At 26.6% G+C, this 20801-nt stretch overlaps 1 protein-coding gene across 1 annotated transcript; it reads left to right on the top strand.

Annotated features, from left to right (window-relative positions):
- Positions 1-2775: 2775 nt before the first annotated feature.
- Positions 2776-6658, top strand: LOC114179973 (heavy metal-associated isoprenylated plant protein 7-like). The gene is made up of 5 exons (XM_028066490.1): positions 2776-2936; positions 3134-3299; positions 3590-3795; positions 4709-4799; positions 6018-6658. The coding sequence occupies exons 1-5, from the start codon at positions 2928-2930 to the stop codon at positions 6350-6352; spliced, it is 807 nt and encodes a 268-aa protein (XP_027922291.1). The 5' UTR covers positions 2776-2927; the 3' UTR covers positions 6353-6658.
- The last annotated feature ends 14143 nt before the right edge of the window (positions 6659-20801 follow it).

The following is a 20801-nucleotide window of genomic DNA, read 5'->3' as shown; positions in this document are numbered from 1 at the left end:
GGATTTCACAATAGGGTTAAGTTGTTGCATTTACATCTGAGGGTGGGTGGCCTCTGTAGGGGTTCCTTACATGTTTGGCATGTACCCTAAAATGGTATTTGGCATGCAAGCATTGCCCTACCATCTTATATTATAGTTTTGGTATTCACCACCTGCATTGCCAAATCCCAAACTTTGTAAAATGTGTCTTGCTTGTTTTTACAGTGTATCAAAATATGATTACTTTTGTAAATCATCAAATACATATATGACTATAGACTAACTTACTTTTAATGCTTTGCTTACTTTAATACCATTGTTCCTCTCATAGGGATGGCAACGAGGGGCGGGACGGGATGAGTTTCGCTATTCCATACCCATTTTTGCATAAAAAATGCATTTTCATTCTCATATCTAAACCTAACGGGTATCAAACTTTTGTCTCATCCCCATCCCCATCGGGAAACGGGTATAATCTCGTATCCATACCCGTACTAACTACTTCAATATTAATTTTTATAAAAGATCAAAATTACGATAAAGAAAACATAATATTATCAAATATTCAATATTAGGAGGATGATTGTTTCTTCCATATCAAATACTTTGAAATAAATTATAGTTGTCTACATTTTAGATTAGAATACCAAATAAAATTTCATGAGAACCAAAACATTTATTAAATTTGCAAACTACAACATTGATTAACTTAGTTGATAAAATTAAAAAATATTTCAAAAAATATAAAAGGAAAACAAATATTCAAATTAAAATATATTTTAAATGTTTGTTTACTTCAATTTTTTAAATTCTAATGAATCTCTTTTTTATACACTAATAAAAGTTATAATACATCACTTGATCAAAATGACACAAAGAACAAATAATAAACATAATAATAAAATTTTGACATAGATTTTGTATCTTTTGAACTTCAATATATGTTGGATAGTGACAAAAAAATATTCATAGCAATTACATTAAATTTTTATATTGTAGAAAATAAAAGTTATTTATACAATTAAAGTGAAAAAATTACAATATGATTAATAATGAGTTATAAAATAACAAATAATTAGATAAAATATATCGAAATATTATTCTACATAATGAAAATAAACAATAAATAAAAATATTAAAAAATTAACAAATGTGTGTTTACAAATAATTTGAGAGACTATTGGAAGAAATCGCACAAAGGAAATCAAATGTATAATTAAGGTATGATAAGATGAAAAATACCTTAGAGAACTAATTATTAAATTATGTTTGAAGTGGTTAAAATTAAATAGAAATATCATTAGTGATCAACAAATTTGTCATTAAATTACAAATAAATTAGTAATTAAATTGGTCACTAAATCATGTACCGATTTGATCATTGAATCGGTCACTAATTTAATCATTGATTCAGAAAATAAATCAACTACTACCACCAACGACGAAAAATAGTGATTGATATGGGTTACTGACTAAATCAGTCACTATTTCATATTTTTCTTGTAGTGAATTATCATATACTATTCCTAAATATCATATTATATATATATATATATATATATATATATATATATATATATATATATATATATAATTTTAACCACTTCAAACATAATTTAAAGTGAAAAAAATACAGTATGATTAATAATGAGTTATAAAATAAAAAATAATTAGATAGAATATATCGAAATATTATTTTACATGATGAAAATAAAAACAATAAATAAAAATATTAAAAAACTAATAAATGTGTGTTTTAGAAATAATTTGAAAGACTATCGAAAGAAATCGCACAAAAGGAAATCAAATGTATAATTAAGGTATGATAAGATGAAAAATATCTTAGATAACTAAGAAAACTTTTCAAATATCAACATATATACTCAATGGTTGAAAAATAACGAAAAATTATTTTAATAAAACAAAAGAGTTCTTCAAATTAAACAAAAATTAATAATAATAAGTAAAAAAAATTATATTACCTTAAATTGGGAGTATAAACATTTTCATATGAAAGGAAAATATATAATAAATAAAAATATTAAAAAAATAATAGAAATATTCAAATATGAGATATATTCATTTTGACGACAACAATAAAGACACAACAATATTATAACCACAACAACATCAATTTAAATAATAAAAATGAACCCCTCTCTATATATATATATATATATATATATATATATATATATATATATATATATATATATATATATATATATATATATATATATATATATATATATAAGGCCTACCTAGTGACTTTTCTGAAAAGAAAAAAAAAAGAAAATAGAGCATCACAAGTGGTACACACACTAGTTGGCTTAATTTGTCAAACATTTGCAAAGGTGTGATGGCATGAAAGAAGGTGAGGTTCGGCCGAGGAAGATTAGATGGAGGTATGACCAGTCAATGGTGATGATGGTCTAGGTAATAGCCACAACCATTCGTCTGCAATAACTTGGAAAAGGGAAGAACCAAGAAAATTCTGTGTTTTTATTCACCATTACACTGTATTGTAACAAGTATTTTACAACAAAACCAACAAGTAACCGGTAAAAATATTTTACCGTCAAATTAAATTATTACTATATCAACTGCTCTAGAATGATGTTTCAACCATGCACACACTGCCTACATAGTAAATCACTTTAATCTAACCAAAAATAGCAGAGTAATAAAAATGTTTTTTTTTTCTTTTTTTTTAAAGTTTGCAGTAGATTATGCAGTAAAGTGTCCACGTCAGATTTGCAGAATCCCTACACGTTAAATGTTCTCCTCAGTCCAACATTGCTACGATAGACAGAGAGGCAGGGAGAGAGAGAGAGAGAGTGCATAAACAAAACAAGAGTTGTTTTCTACATTCAAACCACATAACATTAAGATCTGCGTTACCAAGTAAACTCTCTCTCAAGCAGAACGCATTGTCTACTGTCACAGGCATGGGTGAAGTAAGACTTCTCTTCTACACTCAATCTCTCTCTCTCTCTCTCTCTCTCTCTCTCTGCATGTTCCTATCAGTTTATTTTTTCCCAACTTATTCATAACTTTCTGCTGTTACAACAATCATCTTTATCATCTTTTCTCAATTCTCCTGCTTCCATCTTTCTTTTTGCTTTCTTTTAACTCTGTGATCTTGTTTGCAAAGGAAAAGAAGGAAGAAGGAAATAAAGAAGAAGTGAAAGAGGAAAAGAAGGTGGAAGAGAAGAAGGATGAAAGCAAGGAGGAGCCACCACCGGAGATAGTGCTCAAAGTTGACATGCACTGCGAGGCCTGTGCAAGGAAAGTTGCAAAAGCATTGAAAGGATTCCAAGGTCATTTCCCTTCACCATGTTTCTTAATAAATTCACTTCTTCTAACTATGAAAACTTTTGGGTTTCCCTCTCTTTTCCCTCCTTGTTAGAGGCATCAATTCAGTACTATCCACATGGTTACTTTTGAATTTCACAAAATAATGATGAGATAATTTTGTCTTAGACGCGCATTATTCATGTAGAGACAAAAGATCATGATTGCATCCATAGTTAAGAAAGGTAAAGTTGTTTTATGAAACGGGGTGATTAACGTTTGTAATGTAATCTGTTTTTTTGGGAGTGTGAAACAGGAGTGGAAGATGTGACTGCGGATAGCAGGACAAGCAAAGTGGTAGTGAAAGGAATGGCAGCAGACCCCATAAAGGTGCTGGAGAGGCTACAAAAGAAAAGTGGCAAGAAAGTGGAGCTTATTTCACCGTTGCCAAAAGCCCCAGAGGAGAAAAAAGAAGAAATCAAAGAAGAACCACCTAAAGAGGAGGAGGAGAAAAAAGATGAGGTAAATCTAAAATCATTCAACTTTGTGAAACTTGTTTTCTTGTTGTGTAGACGAGGCAAAAGTGATGAAATATCGGTTTAGATTAGAGATAAGAGATTAACAGCACAGTGTGTAGTGTTGTGTGAGAGAGAGAGTAAGTCTCGTTTTTAGTATTTTTGGTGTATTGTTTTGCGATCCATTCCAGGGTGAGTGCTGACATGAAAGTAACGAAACAAAGTGATGGCCCTTGGATAGGCACACGTAACGAGGTGAACGGCGGTGACAAATGAGAGGGTTTGACCCCACTCACTTTTTTCAAGTTGCAACTTGACATGCTGCTTTGCTGCAAAATGGGGTCACGGTCACGGGTGGCTTTTACCGTGTCCCACTCTCAGGACATTCACTTCCACACAACACACATCATTCATCAGTAAAATAATTTTCACACCACACAACACAACCATGCTGACGTCTTCTGTATGGAGGTTAAAAGTTAAAACTACAGGCTCCCAAATACAATGGATCATGACAGTGACATTCAAAACCTCTGATCCATTAAACTATTCATAAATTCTTAATAATATGCAGACCAGTGTATATTGGGTTAATACCAGTTTTTTCTGGGAATTTCCACAGTGGGGTTACTAAAGTTTGCTTTTTTGGTTTGTTTTCTAATAAAACTTGAGATGAAAGTTGGAAACCCCATGCCATGACCCGTACCTGAATTCAGACATTGTAAGATAGTGGGACCATACAGGTGCCTCTTTCATATTGCGACAAATTCATGAAAAAAAGTAAACAACTCAGGAGAAGAAGAACTATTCATTTTTATTTGTATCCTTTTTTTTTTAACTTTTGCTGATGCATCGTCTGGTTCAAATTGATGATTGACCAACGTTATTTTGTTGCTGTGGTTGTTTGAATGGCTGGTCAGCCTCCTCCTGCGGTAACAGTGGTGCTAAAAATTCGAATGCATTGTGAAGCGTGTGCTCAAGTTATACAGAAGCGAATCCGTAAGATTAAAGGTGCAAAGATTCATTTCTCTCTTTCTCTTTTTTCTTTATTTCTGCTTCATACTATTTCACTCGTGCACTAACAACTACAACAAACACGTTTTGGATCAATTCAGCTGAACTAAATCCCAGGGTCCTACATGACCCTGGGCCTTTCAATCATTCTTTGTTACCATGATTACCAATTACTAATGATTTTCGAGAATCCCAACAAAACTGCATTTCATAATTGAAAAGAAAGAGTTTAATTGCCCCCTTTAATTTTATTTACGCCTTTCTCTTCTCTCAAATTTACCATGGAATCTTATAATCACAAGAACAATGCTTATAATATACTTTTTTATACTTTCTTCTTTTAACACATTTTTAGTCTTTAGTACAGAGTGAGTGAGCCCACGTTGTTGAGTAAAGCTGCAATTCTTTTATCAAAAAATAAAGATGGTACTGAGAAAGGAGAATGTGTTGTTGTGGACTTTATTTTTAGTTACAAAGTTCATGTTTAGTTTATATTTATAATTTTTAATAACGCCTTTCCAAACTGCAATGAAACCATTACAGCCCCTTAGGAATGTGCATGCATACGTAATAGTTTAAATTACAGGTTCACCTGCACGTAATGTTCTGTGTTTTTTTTTTTTTTCAAAATATGGGCATAAAAATCCTACTCTGTGGCGCTAATCGTGTTCCTTTTGAAAGCGTCGAAGCTTAGAAGTTACAAGGTTTTTCGCTGATTCAAAAAAAATTGTGATCTTACTATTTTCAACACAGGATATAGATAATCATATCAATCTCAGCGGAATAAAAATATCATTTTTAGCTGAAAAAGTGAAACCACATCAAATTAATGATTCCTCCATTTCAATTAACTGTAATGTAACCCTCTCAACATAACAGTTATTTTAAGAGTGGAGAGAGCTATCTATCTCAATGCTGAAACATGGTACAAAATTTCAGCCGAATGTTGTCTCTTAAAATGCCATTGCAGCTCATATAAGTACTTTCGACACTTCTGAAAGGCGTGTTCTGTGCTGGGACTCCGAACATAATCAAAGAGTGATTTATCTAAAAACATTTTTTTACTCATTCGGTATTAAATTATTCATCCAGGGAAAACAAAATAGATGTACCTAAACAGTTAACTTGTTGTGTTTCATCCTTCAATGATTCCATGAATAGAGGAGTGAATGATTAGTACGTGATCTGACAGATAGTAATGGCGTGCATGTGCAGGAGTAGAATCAGTGGAAACAGATTTGGCAAATGATCAAGTCATAGTTAAAGGTGTGATCGACCCTGCGAAGCTTGTTGATCATGTATATAAGAGGACCAAAAAGCAAGCCTCTATTGTGAAGGAGGAAGAGAAGAAGGTAGAAGAAAAGAAAGAAGAGGAGAAGAAGGAAGAGAAAAAAGTTGACGAGGAAAACAAGGAACAAGTAGAAGAAGAAGAAGATAACAAAACTGAAATCAAGCGAAGTGAGTACTGGCCAGCCAAAAACTACATCGACTACGCTTATGACCCTGAGATTTTCAGCGACGAGAACCCAAATGCATGCTCTGTTATGTAAACCAGCAAGTGATTCCGGATCACGGTTGGAGTGTTAATTAGCTCAAGTAATTTTCTTTTCATTGTTGTTATAGCTTGTTTCTAAGAATATGTAGCAGTGTGAGTATGTTAAGGGTATATTCCTTCCTTTCCATAGCGTTCCTCAAAGCTAAATGTCTTGTTTCTTGTGCTTGAGGTGTCAAGACAAAGGGTGGGTGAAAGTGCTTCAGTTGGTGCAAGGGTTAAACATGCTTCACTGAATTTTGGCCAAAAATCTCTTTGCCCATGAATGTTGAAGTTGAAAATTGCATGCAATCGTTTCTCTTAAGAATTTTCTCAAAGGGTCATGATTTCATTCAGCAAGTAGCAGAGTTAACAAGTCACAATTTACAAAATTTAATTTCAGTTCAATTTACAGACTTCGTTCAAAATGACCTTACCATCTGTGATCTCTTTTCAATCACAAGAACTCTTTTATGCAAAGTGAGAAAGGATCATGAAAAGGGAGGGTTAGGTAAGCTATGCTGACTTCCGCTAGACTAGACAATTCATCTATAGACACGTTCAAAATATTGATGAATTATAGTTGTAGAATTTACAAGGCTTAGGACATGAGGCTTAGCTCGGTCTCAACTTCGTAATCAGCATATTATTATTCCCTTCTAGTGGCCCATTAACTCAGATATGATTAGGGGTTAAGACTAGTGACAAAATATTAAATGGCTTACCTTGTTTCTGTCCGTGAACTGAGATTCCAAGATCCACTTCTGGCCAAAGGAAATGGTGCTCTGCCAAGTTGACCTAGCAGCTTAAATCCTGGTCTAGATAGAGATAAACTAGGGACCTGGCACTCTCTGAGTCCTTTTAGGTCAACACAACACTACCCTTGTAGGTAAAAAACTAAGTGCTCAGTACAAGTGGTGATACCTGTGATCACAGTTTTTGACCAGCCCGGTTTCAGATTTCATATAATACAAGCCTGCTTAAAAGAGAGTGCAGAGGGTTATGTAGTGCGTGGTATAATGGTATATATAGGGTGATAACGTCAGAGGAAATAGTGCATCTTATCTCTTGGTTTTGTGTAGTTGTGGCAGGAGATGCAGTTGGACCACAGGACACTTGTTGAGGTAGATGTATGATAAATACTGTAAACAATGAACTCGGAGACAAACACAGGAATACAAAAGGAGACTAGTTCAGGTCCTAATCACACACTACTCACACAGATCATAGATCACAGAGATATTGGAGTTGTGGTACCATGACTGAAGACAGAACAGAATAATGCCAAAGGTCGAATAGGTGCTATGCACATCTTAATGGTCTTCCCTTTGTGTCCCAGCCTGAAGCATTCTCTTGCAAAAGTCTAACTCCCTTTTCAAGATTTCCCTTTGAAAAGGAAACCCACTAAATAGTCTTTTTCCAATTCATAGTGATCTGGGGAAGACATAGATTTGGGTAACCATTAACCACACATTTTCAAGAAGCAATTTCGTCTGTTCAAAAGGCCCAATCTCTCTCCCTCTCTACACACACAACTTTGTGCAAAAGTATTATCATTGAAAACACTGTCTTTCACACACAACTTTGTGCAAAAGTGTTATCGTTGAAGACACTGTCTTTCACGTTGTTGCTAGCACATTAACTACCTGGAATTTGTTTTTCTTTTCCGCTTTCATCGACATAAGGGAAAGAAAAATTGAAATTTGTAAAGATGATTTACCAATTCATTCTTAATGTAACATTGTTATCTTCTTCTTGTTATTTCTCCAACGTTTTCTTGTTAGCACTACAACTATTTTTTTGTTCTTTTATGTCCTCAATTAATCAATCTTCTTACAAAAAATTACGACTATGTTAATGACTAAAGCTTTGTTTAGTTTAAGAGTTTCTTTATTTCAAAGCACTTAAACGGGAAAAAGCTTGTCAGAAAAACAAACATGCACTAACTCCATCTTTTTCGTGGATATGAATTTGAATGTGTAAGAAAAATTCATAAACAATATTCATAAGTGATGCATGTAATTGAGTTTTTATTTGGTGGAACAACGGTTCACCTATGAAAAAAAGGTTTCAGAGTTCTATGATAAGATATTTTAGTATTGAAACTTTTCCCAAAAAAAATTAAGTTTTTTTTCTTTTACTTATAATTTTTTTTATTGCAGGTAGAAGTACGGATGTAAGAATATCCGTACATATGGATATCCATAGATAAAATTTATAGTGGATAGTTGATATCTGTTGCGAATATGGATAACGGGTATTAAAATACCCGTTTATAAACAGGTCGGGTACAAATATAATACTATTTATACTTGTGGATATCCGTGACAAAATATTAAAATTAAAATTTAATTTATATTTTATTAGGTTAAATTTAATTAAGATTAAGATTTAATTTATATATTATTAGTTTAACTTTAATTAAAATTAAAATTTATATTATATTATATTATATTTTTTGTAATTTTATTTATATTTAATTATTAAATATATTTTTTTAAATATCTGGGGATATCCTTGGATTTTTTTAAAACCAGTGGATATTTTTTTAACGGGTATTTGACGGGTGACAAATAAGTTTTTTTGTTGCATGTAGACATTATCCGTATCCGATCCAACCTATTGTCATCCTTAAGTAGAAGACTGATAGATAAGTGTATGGATTTAACTGAATTAGTGTAAAACTAAATTATTTTCAAGAATAATATGAAATAACTGAATTGGATTGTAGAGTTTAAATGATTGACATTAATGTTATGTTCATTCATTGTGAGAGAGTAACTCTTGAGAGGGAATGACTACGATGAATTAGGGGGGAGATTTGCATTCGTTTAGGTTGATTTGAGAGCAAGAAGTGATGATTTGCGGGATTCTCATATTTCTAACTTATTTACCAAAAAAATTATTCAATATGTAAATATATTATATTTTTTATTATAATAATTATTTTTTTTCAATTTAATCATTTAAATATTTTTTATAAAATAAGTATGACTCATCTAAATATAATTTTATATTATTTTCAACATCAACAACAATTTGGTAATCTTATTTTTTGTTTTCAATTAATTTTTTTTAATTATCATATCAGTCAATTCAATCACAAACTTTACATCTAAATTCATTTAATTTCACTACTCCCTTCAAATAATTACCATACACTTCATCCTCTACTCCATCATTTGTTTCCCTAAATCAATCTTCACATTCACAAGTGAACACACCCTAAATTTAATATTAACTTAAATATTTTTTAACATTCACTAATGGTTAGTGGATTTATGTTAATAGTTGAGTCTTGATACGTATTGAGGTTCGGTAGTTTGTGGAGATGTTGTCTTTGATGTATTTATTTGGTAGATGTTTCTGTTCGTGTTTAGTTTGTTTGTTGCAAATGTCTTCTTCAAAAAAGAAGGAAAAATTCCAAATGATGACTTTTCGTAGAGGGATGCTCTTACATTTTTTTCTTCTATAAACATGGTTAACATTAAATTATAGGTCAGTGTGATTCTAAGTTTTCCATAGAGTAAAACTAAAAAGGTTAAATAATTTAAATAAAAAATTCATATGTCTGTTTTAAAGTTCTAGATTCGATCAAGATTATGTAATCTGTTATGTAAATTGGATTCAAGTCAAAATTTTGTGAAAAAAAAAATCTATCATAATCATTTTTATTAATTCTTTAAAAAATTACTAAAAAGTAAAATTTAGCCTAGTAAAATAATGAGCTAACTATGTATGAAAAGAATGCCAATATTTTTTAAATAAGATCTACATTTCCATGATAAGAAATATTCTGAAAACTATTACTCGAATTGAAAGAGGATTAAAAATTGCAGAAAATTTTGAAATGAAATTACAAATATCTGACCTCTCTTTTTGGATATGATATGTAGAGAATCAAAGAAGTTTTTAAACTTGGTAGATATAAAAGTAATAGGTGCATGAAGTTTGAGTGGTGTGGCTAAAAAGTATTTGCAGAAGGTATGGAATCCATGCATTTAAAAAGGTTATTTAGCTTCAATTCCACAACTCACGAAAGGAGGAATATCACCTTCATCACCAAAAAGTCGATAAATTGTTATCTTATTCACCAATTTATTCAACTCACTAATAGTACTATACATGATGATTTAGATCGAAGATTTTAAATTTTAGAAAATTTTCCCTAATCAAGATTAAGGATTTGCATGATTCAAGATTAAAACTAATACATTTTCAAGTGATAAAAAATAAAATATTAAAAATGATATCAATAATTAAGTGTGTATTAAAAACAATTTATAGCAAAGTTTGCATTTTATAAAATGTAATACATCAAGTTAAAAAAAGAATGTATAAAAAATGTGTAATATAAAATGTGAAGAGGAAAAATATCTTATCATTTTTTTCTGGATTTGTTAGAAGTGGAGTTAAAGTCTAATTTAACCCTATAAAATTGGTTTGTCAATTGAGTTTTGCACTCACTTATATAGTATAGGTGGTTCGTTAGCAGCCTGATAACGGGTGAAACAAAATATCCAAAAAATCTCGCTATGATAGACTTTAACATGACTCTAATACTATCTTAGAAGTGAAGTTAAAGTCTAACTCAACCTTACAAAATCGACTTATAAAGTGAGATTTACACCTTATTTATATAGTATGAAATTATCTTATATCTAGTCAACGAGAAATTTTTAAGATATCAATGAAATCCAACTATTAAAAAAAATTATAAGAAAGAGATATTAAAAACAATAATTTACAGAAAAAGGAGAAAGAATTATCCTGGCGCATCTTAACTACTAAGCTTTTTGTGACCTAATTGGTTCTTAGGTGGGAACTCTAAAAAATGTCCCTTCCCATCAGATGTAACCAAAATTATAAAATAATTATGAGCGTGGGCCACACATAGAAATGGGCCAAGCCACGATGCCCAAATAGGCCTTCAAAAATTGAATTATATATTCTAATGGCAATTCATCTACTAATAACCAATCTGCTATTTTTGTCTCTTCACCAATAATTCATCATGTGGAATTTTGTTTCTAATCCCATTCTTCACCAAAAATCATTGGATATTTGTTTCTGTATAATAACTTTGAACATTTAATATGATGTATTTAAGGACATGGTGTTCGTGAACTCATAACATGTATTTATAATAATTTATAATAATGAGTTGAGATCTAGGAAAATAAAAAAATAAAAAATTAATTTAGAAGGGTTGAGAAAGGGACCCGTGAATGTGGTTGGTGCAAGGTCATACGGCTTAGGGATTAGGACAGTTTTTGGCCTTAGGTGTGAAACTATGGAATTTTTCTCTCTCAATCATGGAGCCTAGGAATCTTAATTCACATCATATCCAAATATCAGACACAATCAATGATCCAGGGGTGTTTTAGTCAATTAAACACCACATCACACTAATAGAATTTTATAACTTCGGATAATAAATAGGTTTGGGCAAAATAAACCAAATTGCAGTGCACTACCAAAAATTGCACTGAACTAAACAATTGTTCGCGTGCACTGAACTGAAAAACAATTCAGATGAACTGAACTGAACTGTTATTCTTAAAAATAAACTGGACTGAACTGCACTGTATTGCACTATAATATAAACTGAACTGAACTGTTATAAACTGAACTATTTTATGAATTGAACTGCACTATTTTTGGACTGAACTGCACTAATTTTTAACTTATCTACACTGTTTTTGAACCGAATTGCACTGATTTTGAATAAACTTCACTCTTTTTGAACTGATTGTACTATTTTTGAACCGGATTGCATTGATTTTGAATTGAATTGCACTATTTTTGAACTGAATTACACTATTTTGAATCGAATTGCACTAATTACATATGATTGTACTATGCAATAATAATCTAAAGTTTATAATTTGAAAGTGCTTAAAAAATAATACTTGAAATATGCATCATACTTCAATACACCAATTAACATTTTTATAATTTTTTTATTTATATTAAAGCTTTCCGTAAATGTAATTAAAATATTAAAATTAATATAATAAATATAAATATTTGTATTAAATTTTTTTATATATTTTAAAATCTTATGTAATATTACTTTTTAGTTTTACAATATTTATTATGTTGTGTAAAATTTTTTAAAAGGATTTATTTTAGAAAATTCTCAAAATTAATATTTTTTTAATATTTGTGTGAAAAAAATTCTAGAAATTTTATGAAGTTTTAAAATTAATATTTTAAGAATTTTTTAAAATAAATTCTCTTTAAAAAAGTTGATGCCACGTAATAAATATTTTAAAACTAAAAAATAATATTATATAAGATTTTAAAATAAAAAATACGTTAGTATCAATATTTATATTTATTATACTAATTTCAATATTTAAGTTAAAAAAAATTAATATAAATAAAAAATTATAAAAATGTTAGTTGTCACACAATTTAATTTTTAAAAATAACTTTTGTAAAATCATAACATAAAAATAACATTACATAGTAAAATTCATTCAAAATAAAATAAGATATTGAATTAATTTATAATTTTTTAATAAATTAATTATAAATATTTTATATTTTTCTCAAAGAAAGAGTAAAGAAAAAAATTAAGACAGAATAAAATAAATATTTCAATATGAAAGAGAAAGAATAGAACGTAAGACATAAAACACATAAGTCCAATTCTTATCCTAATACCAATATTTTATTTAAGGTATTTTGCTCTTTCAATCTACTATAGTTCAATAGTTAACTTAGTTATATTATTTTAGTTTCTTAAAACTGAACTATTTTATAATACAATTCAATTATTATTATGAATAATTTAGTATATTTTAGTTTAATATAGTACAATTAACTATAGTTTAGTAAATTATGTCCAGTCCTAATAATAAATGCCATTTGCATCAATTTCTTCTCTTAACAACATTCAATAATCTTATCACTATTATAGAAGTCAAATTGGTGACCCTAATTTGGATAACCAATTTTCAAATTTATCATGTCTTTATTGTAGTATTCCCCTAAGTGAGGAAGGTAAAGTTAATCTTAAAAACTAAATTATTAGAGGAGTTTTAGACTTTAAAATTGACGTACCTCATATATAATTTGAACTTAATATTGTAATCATATATGAGATGAAAATTTTCTTAACTCTAGATCAGAAAATACCTCAATAAAATAAGTAAAACATACGCTTTAGGCTTTTAAAAAAGAAATATTTCAACAAAAAATACTATTAATATATTTTTTTATTAAATTAATTATAATATTTTATTTTAAAAAAGCCTCAAAAAATTTTTTAACACTAATATACCTCTATTAAATTAATTATATATTTTTAAGAAACAAAAAAGTCTCAAAAATAATATTATATTACTAGTATAGTTCTATTAAATTAATTATAAGTGTGTATGTGAAAATAAAATTTAATTAAATTATTATATGTCTTTGTTAATTTTTATTGACATTTAATGAGTTAAATCATTTTGTAGTAAATTATAATTTATTTACGAAAAAAAGACAATGATTAGTTATCTTTATTTTCTTATAATCAATATCTTGATTATATATTTTTTTTTTATCTCTAAGTGACTTTTGTTGCCTCTCCTTACTTTCTTGTACTATAGAGTCCAGTCTTTTTTAGGATTGGAGTGTTGGCAGATTACATCTCTTGAATCTCATGTTGTTTGTGTGTCAATCTTTTCATCTTTATTTATGGTTATTATTTTCTTTCTTTCTATTTGCATTTTTGTTGTTGTTTCTATTTTGTTTGTTGGATGTGTATTAGAATTAAAAATACGTTTCTTTTACCCAATTGTGTTTTTTGGTATTTTTAGATTTATTTGTTTCTCGAGACTTTTCTTTTTTGCGTATACTTTGATGGGTAATTGAAATTTTTGTATAAAACTATTATTTAGATGAAAGTTTAGTTTTTTTTTTTATGGATAATAAATTAATTTAAGCATAATTCAAAGTTGATTTTTCTATACACAAATAATTTAAGTTTAGGGATAAAAAGATGAAGAACAATATTTTTTTAATTATTTTATTAATGGTTAATGTTAAAAGAGATTCTGTTTGTGAAAAAGTTGAGATTTGAGAAGGAGAAAGAGACTTAAGGCTTCAAGACACTATAAATCTATTATCGAGTTTACTTTCGTGACAACCTGAACTAAGTTTTATTCTTTTAACTTATTTGTTTCATATACTTATCTTTAGTAGTATTTTATTTATTACAATTTTTTTATATAAAACTATGTAGATATGTCAACTAAAAATTTTGAATCAGACTATTTAAAAATCTAAAAGAAGAGAAGAATTGAGTTTTAATTGCATGACAAAAAGTAGCTATGAATAAATTTATAAAAATGGATGAGAAAAATGAATTAGAAAATACAGGTGGGTGCTCTTTGAGTGAGAGATAATAACAATATAAATATATGTGAAACCAACAATAGAGAATTAACAATATAGATATAGGTGAAACCAATAACAGAAAAAAAGTAGTTAGTAATTGATTCTCAAACCCATGATAAAGAGAACGAGATTGAGAGATTAGATGATGATTATATTCTTGATAAAAAAATATATATGATCCAAGCCAATGAAATAATATTGATGCAAATTTGAGATATTTATGTGTAAAAATACTCTATTACAGTCAATGATATAGATTTTCTTATGTACATTGTTGACACTTTTCTTCATCAAATTATATTCAAATGCCTGACTTTTTGTATAAAAAAAACTCAAAAAATAAATTTTAAATAAAGGCCTCATTTTCTTAAGTTTGTTTTAATTATCTCAATCTTTTAAATCGCCTCTGTACCTCAATGGTCTTATACCATTTAAAAGTTGAGACAAAAGGTAATTTAAATACATTTTATTCCTTCAATATTTTAATATATCTTTTACGATAAAATTGTTTAGTCTACAATCATAAATCATAAATTAATACAATTCTCTATTATCTCTTCTTCTTCTATTTTTTTTATTTCATTTTGATTTCATATGGAGTGCAAAACTTTTTGGATTGGTTTGAGTATAATTTCATTGTGGATTTTAAGGATATAATGAAATAATTTTTTTGTACTATGATTTTATTTATTTATGTCCTGAATCACATACAAAGTAATAAATTTTACATTATAGTTAGTTAGTGAGATATTTTAATCTATATGCATGTTAATTATGAGTCTAATAATTTTTTATTTTAATTAAAAATGTACTTGCAACATGATAAATATTTTATAATATTCTTATGATCAGAATAATAAATGTCTAGATTATTTTATAATATTTTATAATATATGTCATTTTTTTTCGTTCTCATATTTTTTTCCTATTACTCGCTCATAATTTGGTATATTTATAATTTGATATATTTAATTTTTTTAAAAGAAGTATCGATCCACCATATGCAAAATTAATTGGCTAGTGGAATTTTTTATTAATTTTGTAAACAATTCACAATTTTAGAATTTCATAACACGTCAATATATTTCTTAATTTATTTACTTAAATTTGATTTTGGTCATGCTGTAACATCAAGTCTTTTCATAAATTATATTTTTATGCTCACACTTATATTCATCACTTTGTTAGTATCGTTATCATCACCATAGAATTTTTATGTTAGCAAAATTAACGTTATTATTTAATGGCAGTAATTGAAAGATTGGATTCTAAGAAAAAATTCCCACTAACCAAATACCCAAATCAAATTAGTGAAAGTGGAAGTTTGGGAAGATATATTGATGTTCAACGTCAATTGGTTCTCCATGCGTGTTTATGTTTGACATATAAAGAAAAAATAAAGTTTTTTGCATTACTCTGATCGTGACAAAAGAGTATAGAATAATCGAATATGAACTCTTATTTCTCTCATTGAAAAATAAAATTGGATTAATATCCTTTTGTTTTAATTTGTTATAACAATTGTTTATTTTTATTTTTTAAGTTTTTTATTGAATATAGTTTCATTAATTATTAAAAATCAGTAAATGTGATCCTTTCATTATATCAACATTTAGAAAACGATAATTTTGAAAAGTGATACATTTATATTTTTATAAAAGAAAAAAATATATATTCATATCATTCTTCTAAGACATTCTTTTAAAAGGTTAATATTCATCTGGACAATTATTTTTAATAAATATCGATATTATTTTAAATTGATAAAATACCTAGATCAAAAAATATTAAATCCAACAAATTTTTGTAAAACATTTGATAATATATTTCTCAAAGTGAGTGTTTCTCGAAGATTTTTTTTTTCAATTCAATCCAAAGTATTAATAAATGAATAATCAACTCGATGTAAATTTTTTTGTAATGAATTAACAAATTTTAAATTTTAAATTTTTGAATTGAAGTGTTTTAGAGTTTATAAAACTATTATTAACAAAATTTTGAACAACTTATTGATGTTATATGAATTAATGTCACATATATCTTTAAATCAGTGAATTTTCTCTTAACATATATTTCAATAAAAAATACATGTGTATTTCTCATCGAGAATCATGTGTTTGATTTAATTTTATCTAAAGATGGAATGGTGGAAAGATAAAAAATAAATGGAAAAGATAATAGTTAAAAAAAATAATGGAGGTGAAGGTTTTTTCTTACTCAGATTATTCCCCTTTATCTTATCCATTTTTTGCACATTAATTATAATATTAAAACCGTAAGTAAAATCAAGCATGGGTACAAAAAATTAATATCTATGGTAAATGCCATTATTGAATGAAAGAATGTGATCGGAAGAAAAAACTATATTAACTATAAATTGTTTTACTGATAATAATTGAGAGAATGTTGCTTGATTGTACATTGATGATGATTGTGTAGTTCATTATCTGGTTAAATTTTAGGTTTGAATGAAATATGATATGAATTGTTGAATTACTTGAAATGTACTTGTATCGGTAGATTGAAAATTTTGTGTTCGACTTATAGAATTGAGATGTTATGATGCGAACTAAATGCTTACATTGATAATGAATATGTAAAGTTTAATTATTTATGGAATTATGATTTTGTAATAAAAAATTTAAATAATGATCAATTTTAATATTAAAAATAATTAATTATTATTATAATCAATTTATATATTAATTTATAAATCAAAATTTATTAGTAATTAAAATAATTTTTATTGTAAATAAAAAAATATAATTATTTTTTAAATTAATAACTAAATATTGTGAATTGATATATAAATTAGTCATTAAAATTAGCTGTCAAAGTTTTAACTACTAAAGAAATTGATCTTTAATTAAAAAATTGATCTCCAAAACGGTATTTAAATATATTTTTAGTCATTAAAATTGATTATTATTTAAAAAAAAATTAGAGTGAAATTATAAAAAATAGTTTTAAATTTAATTTTCATATTATTTATAAATATAATAGTTGAAAACTTATTTGTATTACTCTAAAGAAAGGTTGATTTGGAACACATTTTCTATGTGAGTATTTGAAATTGAAAAACTTGAATTGTGAATATTTTGAAACTATTCTCTTATTGTTGATATTTGTATACATCTTTCCAGCAACATATTAACCGTTCACACAATATAGAATAAGTAAGAAGTTAAATTATGATTTATCTTTTTCTGTGGCTGAGTGTTTATTTTTGGATAGAAATTTATAAGCAAATAATTATATAAAGGATTTTGTTGGGCACTATTTAAGATAATTAATATACATTGAATTTACATAAGTTCATAAATAATTGTGATATTAAATGAAATATGGTCTAAATAATTACTAAAGCAGTTTTATTTTCTTTAAATAACAACAATGTTCATAAGTGTTGTACAATTGTGCTTAATATTTTATTTAATGCTCATCTATTAAAGTTAAAAAATAATAAAATAACTATATTTAAGTGTTGCTAAAAATTAAAATATCATTAAACATAAAAAAGTTTAAATTAACAAAAAAACCAATAAAAATATATTGTTAAACATCTAAAAAATTTAAATAAAAAAGAAAAAAATTAAAGTATCAATTTGATATTTCATTTAGTTTCCTTTTTTCTGACTTTTTATAACATTTTGTAACATTCATCTTAGTTTAACAATTTTTTTATTAAAAAAATAGACAATATTTTAATATCTAAATTATGAATTATAAATATATAAAACTAAAAGTATGTTAAAGATATATTTTGTATCATAGAATTGTTACTTAAAAATTTAAAATAATATTTTTATTTTTATAAAATCTTTATATATATATATATATATATTAATTTAATTAATGAAGTTAATTATTTTAGTTTTCAATATAAATGATAGTTTTTATACGTGGAATATTCTAATCATGGATTGGTGTTAGTTTGAAGTAATTTCTTTTTTCGAGGTTGTCGAATTTGTTTGTTTTGGTGGAATGCATAGTATATGGTAAATTGAAATTTGTGAACTTTGGTGAGATGGGTTTTGAAGTGATAAGTATTTGATAACAAAAAGATCGATGTTTGCTCTTTGGTACGAGAAAATTTAATGCATATGATTTGGTGGTATTGTCTTATTATTTTATTTTCTATTATCTTACAATGGGTTTTTTAATAGCATGAATAAATAAATATGTAAGCATAGGACAATATTTAAGAAAAAATAAAAAAAGTAAATATAAATATTTTAAAATTTTACATCAATAAAATAATATATATTTCATTCTACGATTTGGTTCATGGTGGTAATAAATAGTAATATTTATATACTTAATATTTTATTTTGTTTTATTTTCATGACGATACTAACAGATTGTTTAGTTAAATAGTAATTAAACTTTTATTCAAAAAGTATTTTCATTTTATTAACAATAATATATTGAATATTTTTTCATTAAGTGAATATATATAAAGGCATAATTAATTACTTAGTAACACATAAGTTTGTTTAATTAAAAATATTTCACTAAACGGATTTAGAATTTTAGTGGTATTCATGATATTACGGATTAACCTCAATTATTATGATACTCTAATACATAAACGAAAACTATCCACTATTATCTTTTTTATATATTCAGGTCATGGTGTCTAATCATTTCAATAACGACAGAATTGCACTGCTATAAGATGTATTTTTATAATAATATAATTTATTTACAGACAATTGTTAAAAGAATTTTTTTACTATATTTTCATTTACAAAATTTAAGTTTTAATAATTTATTTTAATAGACCTTTATATTAACGTAACCAAAATTAACCGTACTAAATCTAAAATATATAATTATAATTTTATTTAAAAAACACATTTTTTGTAAATTTTTGTAAATTTTTTTCTTACTTATAGATTTTGTTTTGAATAATAATTTACAAAGATATCAATTTTATTGTAAAATATTTTTCACAAAATATTTTTTTTATGTAAGAAATATTTACAAATTTAATGATTCTATAAAAAATAATTATTTCCGAAATAATTATTTATCAATTAAAACTTTTAAAAAAATAACAAATAAAGTTTTGTCTTATAAAATTTTGTAATAAATTAAAAAAAAAACTATAAAATATGGAAAATTAGAGTAACGTAAACAAAACTAAATTTTTAATATAGACGGTATTACACTCAAATATTACTATAATGTAATTTGACATTTATCTCGATCTAATATTATCATCAAATTACAACACTCATCTTTAAAAATAATAATTTCTAATACACAAGCATAATCATAATTGTTCAAACAATACAAAAAGATAAAAAAATAAGTCAATTAAAAGTATCTCATCAAAATTTCTTCCAAATTCTAATGTCCCACCTGCATTCCAATTCAATATTAATTAAAGGATAAATTTTCAATAATCATTCACCAACTTAAACATTAACCTCTAGCTCATTTAGAAAAGTTAATAAAAATAATAATTTTTTAAAATAAAAATCTAATTACTTAAACAAAAATTCTTGTTTCAAAAACAATGTTTTAAATTGTTTTTAATTAAACAATGTTTTACAAACTTATGAGAGTTGCATCATAGTTTCCATTTAGTATTTACAATAACATTTTAATTGTTGATGGCTATTACAAATCTTAATCTCTTCCTACCTATAAATAAATAGGTATGTTATTCTTCCACCAAAAACATCTTTAGCTATTAATTTTTCTCCTACTTCTTTTATTCTTTCACTCTCTTTTTATTATTTTGGTTAAAATATTTTTTTAATTTCAATTTTCGTCAAATTTTGTCAAATCAGTCATAATTTTGTTTTTGTGCTTAAATAAGTCATAATTTTCGTCAATTTTGTCCAATTTGATTATTTTTTGTTAACACCGTTTAAATCATTAACGACCATAAACAGTGACGATCACGTGTCACTTCGTGATTTTTTTTAATTTTTTTAAATGCTCACTTGTCAAACCAGCATCGTGCCGTGTGTTAGAATCAATGTTTACATTCAATTTAGTTTATGTATTCCTTAGTTTTGTTCAATTTAATCCTATTTAATAAGATAAATATCTTTTATAGA

This window comes from Vigna unguiculata, chromosome 3 (genome assembly GCF_004118075.2).
Source record: "Vigna unguiculata cultivar IT97K-499-35 chromosome 3, ASM411807v1, whole genome shotgun sequence".
Lineage (NCBI taxonomy): Eukaryota > Viridiplantae > Streptophyta > Magnoliopsida > Fabales > Fabaceae > Vigna > Vigna unguiculata.
Note: the sequence above shows the minus strand (reverse complement) of the source record. Positions and strands in the feature narration are given on the sequence as shown.

Coding starts and splice junctions, on each gene's coding strand:
- LOC114179973 (XM_028066490.1), top strand. Junction 3,300..3,589: donor AGCATTGAAAGGATTCCAAG/GTCATTTCCCTT, acceptor AGTGTGAAACAG/GAGTGGAAGATGTGACTGCG. Junction 3,796..4,708: donor AGGAGGAGAAAAAAGATGAG/GTAAATCTAAAA, acceptor ATGGCTGGTCAG/CCTCCTCCTGCGGTAACAGT.